The 3,255-nt window shown below is 61.1% G+C and overlaps 2 protein-coding genes across 6 annotated transcripts in view; one reads left to right on the top strand and one right to left on the bottom strand.

The window, feature by feature from the left end:
* PRPF4 (pre-mRNA processing factor 4) overlaps positions 1-1,092 on the bottom strand; it is a 9,004-nt gene extending 7,912 nt beyond the window's left edge. Inside the window, exons 1-2 of one of the 2 annotated variants that reach the window (XM_027649731.1) lie at positions 941-1,092; positions 57-234 (exon numbers count right to left, since the gene is read on the bottom strand). In XM_027649731.1, the coding sequence (XP_027505532.1) occupies positions 57-234; positions 941-991 (229 nt within the window). In that variant the 5' untranslated portion in view covers positions 992-1,092. Of the gene's footprint in view, positions 1-56; positions 782-940 lie in introns of those variants that run through there. The other variant, XM_027649730.1, reaches the window with a different exon arrangement.
* Positions 1-2,946, top strand: part of CDC26 (cell division cycle 26) — a 12,916-nt gene extending 9,970 nt beyond the window's left edge. Inside the window, exons 1-4 of one of the 4 annotated variants that reach the window (XR_003528696.1) lie at positions 1,289-1,499; positions 1,570-1,685; positions 2,363-2,549; positions 2,834-2,946. Coding sequence is in view for 3 of the 4 variants with exons in the window: in XM_027649745.1 (XP_027505546.1) it covers positions 1,419-1,499; positions 1,570-1,685; positions 2,363-2,477 (312 nt within the window). In the remaining variant the exon portion in view is untranslated. Of the gene's footprint in view, positions 1-1,288; positions 1,500-1,569; positions 1,930-2,362; positions 2,580-2,833 lie in introns of those variants that run through there. The other 3 variants (XM_027649745.1, XM_027649744.1, XM_027649746.1) reach the window with 3 other exon arrangements.
* The last annotated feature ends 309 nt before the right edge of the window (positions 2,947-3,255 follow it).

Genomic DNA, 3,255 nt, shown 5'->3' with positions numbered 1-3,255 from the left:
TTTGGAAGTGTCACATTTCACGAAGGGAATAAAACAAAGGGTGTTTCCATCCTCACCACTGCTGATGTTGATGTTCCCAGCCTCCAGGGCAGCCTTCATGCCCTCCTTGCCCAGCAGCCCTGGCTCCCCCTTGGCCAGTCTCTCCCTCTCCTTCTCCTCCAGGCTCCCGTAGAAGATCGGGGCTCTCTTGGCCGGGGGGGCATCGCCCTCCTCGGTGGGCTTGGCCTTGGGGGGCTGCAGGGACACGAAAAGTTTGGGTACAAAGAGACAACAAACAGCCTGGCTGTGCCAGGGAAAATGGGGTGTGAAACATGGAGAGGCCCTGGAATGGGGTTTCATGGAATCACACACTGGGTTGGGTTGAGAGGGAACTTAAGAGTTCATCTCATTCCACCTCTGCCAAGAGCAGGGACACCTTCCACTCGACCAGGTGGCTCCAACATGACCTTGGACATTTCCAGGGATGGAGCAGCCCCTGGACAGTGAGGTTATTTATGTCCCAAGGGCAAAAGTATAATGTCACGTTAAACTGCATCCATCAGGCTGTGCCGTGTCCTTGTTTATTATCTGCACGGAGCTCGGGTTTAAGGCTCTGCGGGATTTATTTTTTGACGAAGCTTTAGAACACGAGGCTTCTCCTCCTCCCACTGAGCCCCGGCACAGCCGTCCCCGAGCTCCTGGAAGGCGGGTGAAGGTGAGCAGTGCCCGGCTCCTTCCCCCGCCGAGGGGCGGCACAACCCCCCGGGAAAAATTAAAGGATTCGGAAAAGCACTCAGGAGAACACGCGAGCGCTCCGGACCCTGCCTTTTGAACGGCTCCGGCGGCTCCGCAAACCCCACAGGGCAGCAGCCGCCGCGACCCCCGCGCGGCCCCTCCCGCGGTGCCGCTGCCACATGCGGGGAAAGGGCCCGGGCCCCCCCCGCGCTCCGGACACACCCACCTCGGGGGGCCGGGCCCCGGCTCGCGCCGCCGGAGCCCGCGCGGCTGCCATGGCGGGAACGGGACCGGGAACAGCACGGGAAAACGGGAAAAGAACGGATAATGGGACGGGAATGGGACTGGACGCGCACGGTATCCAGCGCCTCACGGGCACTTCCGGGTCGCGCGGTGCACGCCGGGAGGTGTGGCGGGGAGCGCTGAGCGCGGGGCACGCCGGGAGGCGCTTTGTCCGCTAAGGGCGAGACGCGCGGGGCACGCCGGGAGGCGCGGCAGAGCGGGCGGGCAGCAGCACGCGCAAGGCACGCCGGGAGGTGTGGCGGGGAGGGCTGAGCTCGGGACGCGCGGAGCACGCCGGGAGGCACATTGCCCGCTAAGGGCGGGACACGCGGGGCACACCGGGAGGAGCGGCGGGAGCGCTGAGGGCGGGAGAGCTCGGGCCGGTCCCGGGGCCGATCCCGGTGCCGCTGTCGCCGGTCGCGATGCTCCGTCGGAAGCCGACGCGGCTGGAGCTGAAGCTGGACGACATCGAGGAGTTCGAGAGCGTGCGGAAGGAGCTGGAGGTGCGCGCGGGGCCGGGCGCGGCGCTCCCCGGGCGCGCCCCCCGGCCCTGACCGGCCCGTTCGCCCGCAGGGCCGCAGGAAGCAGCGCGACGAGGCGGAGGCGGCGGCGGGCGGGGAGGAGGCGGCGGCGCTCGCGCTGGGCACGGAGCACAAGAGCCGCGAGCAGCTCATCAATGAGCGCATCGGGTACAAACCGCAGCCCAAGGCCGGCGGGCGGACCGCGCACTTCGGCACCTTCGAGTTCTGAGCGCGGCGCCGGGGCCGCAGCGCCGCCCGGAGCGGCCTCGCCCTCCCCCCTCGGCGCTCTCCCTTTTCGGTCGCCTTAGTTTTTTAAGTTCGGTTAACACACCCATGAACGCCCCTCTTGGCCCAGTGTTTTGTTTTAAATAAACGCGTCCTTTTTAAAAAAAAAAAATCATCATAACAAGCACGCGATTGTTAAATCGTGTTAATTGTTAAGCGCTGCTGGAAATGGGAACACCTGGAGGTAAAACCCTGCGGGAGGATCCTCGGGGATCGGGTGATTTGCTGATCCTAAACCAGCTCCTGGGATGTTCCATGGGAACCTCCAGCCCTGCCAACCGAGGGGAAGGTCCTGGGAAGTGTCTGATGGGTGGTTTGGGTTGAAGGCAGCGGTGCCACAGCTCTGGGTGCTCAGGCTCTGCTTCCAGGTGCTGCCCCGCCCTCTGCTGAGGAGGCAGGAAAGAATCCCCTGTGTCTGTTAAATGTGTGCTCAGGGCCCAATCCGTGTCACAGCTGGGCCCTGAGCAGGGAATGGCTGCACACCTGGATGTTGCACTGGGCACATGGATATGATGGAATGATATCCCGTGTTTCCTGACTAAGCAGTTTTTCCTTTACAGTTCCTCCTTCCACCTCTGTGTCACCTCAGCTGCCCTGGTTTGTCACCCTGGGAATGGAGCCCCAGGGACTGTTGCTGCTTGGATCAAAAGTCACCAAGTATTTCCTTATGGATGAAAAGCCCAAAGGCAGAGTGTTTTTTTCAGCACATCCCTGGATTTACCCCCATCAGTGCCTGGGCTCTGGAAGGTGAGACTGGGGGCAGAGCCCCACAGAAGAGGGGACCTGAAGGAACCAACTTATAAAATCTGAGCAGATGGTGGTGTTTAGGAAACTCTGCTCCCTGCAGCCCTGGGACCTGCACCAGGATACCCACAGGGAATTTAGGAGCTGTTTTCTAGAATTTTCCAGGACAGCTCCAGTTCTGGTTTTTCAGTGTCCCAAGCAATGCTCCAAACTGGATTTTAGTTACACTCAGGCTTCACGTGCTGTAGATGCCCCAAATGTACAGAACTTAAATGTTTGTTTTCCAGCTGGGAAGAGCCACAGCCTGGCCTGGAGCAGAGCTGCCTTTCCTGTCTGACACCACATGGAATGAGGGGGGATTCTCTGCTGTCCTGGCATTCCCAGCAGGGCCCAGTCTGAGAGGGCAACACCTCAGGAGGTTGTTACAGCTCCCTGAATTCCTGTCCTGGATTCTTCCCTGTCTAGGGAAGGCAGGTCTGTGAGACACCAACTCCTCTCTCCATCACCTGCAAAGTGTGACTGGGCTGGAACAAACAGAAACTCAGCATCAGTGACTTCCCACATTCCCATTCCAGCAGCTCCAAGGTGAACTGGTCAGGCCCAGAGGACTCTGCTCCTCATTCCCACCCCCTGAACAGGGACACTGGGCCCTGCTGCTCCCTCTGAGGGGGGCACTGAGGATTGTCTCCAAAACACACCCCCACCACAG

The sequence above is a fragment of the Corapipo altera genome, unplaced genomic scaffold, assembly GCF_003945725.1.
Source record: "Corapipo altera isolate COAL_440 unplaced genomic scaffold, ASM394572v1 268, whole genome shotgun sequence".
Lineage (NCBI taxonomy): Eukaryota > Metazoa > Chordata > Aves > Passeriformes > Pipridae > Corapipo > Corapipo altera.
This window is presented reverse-complemented; position numbering and strand designations above follow the sequence as displayed.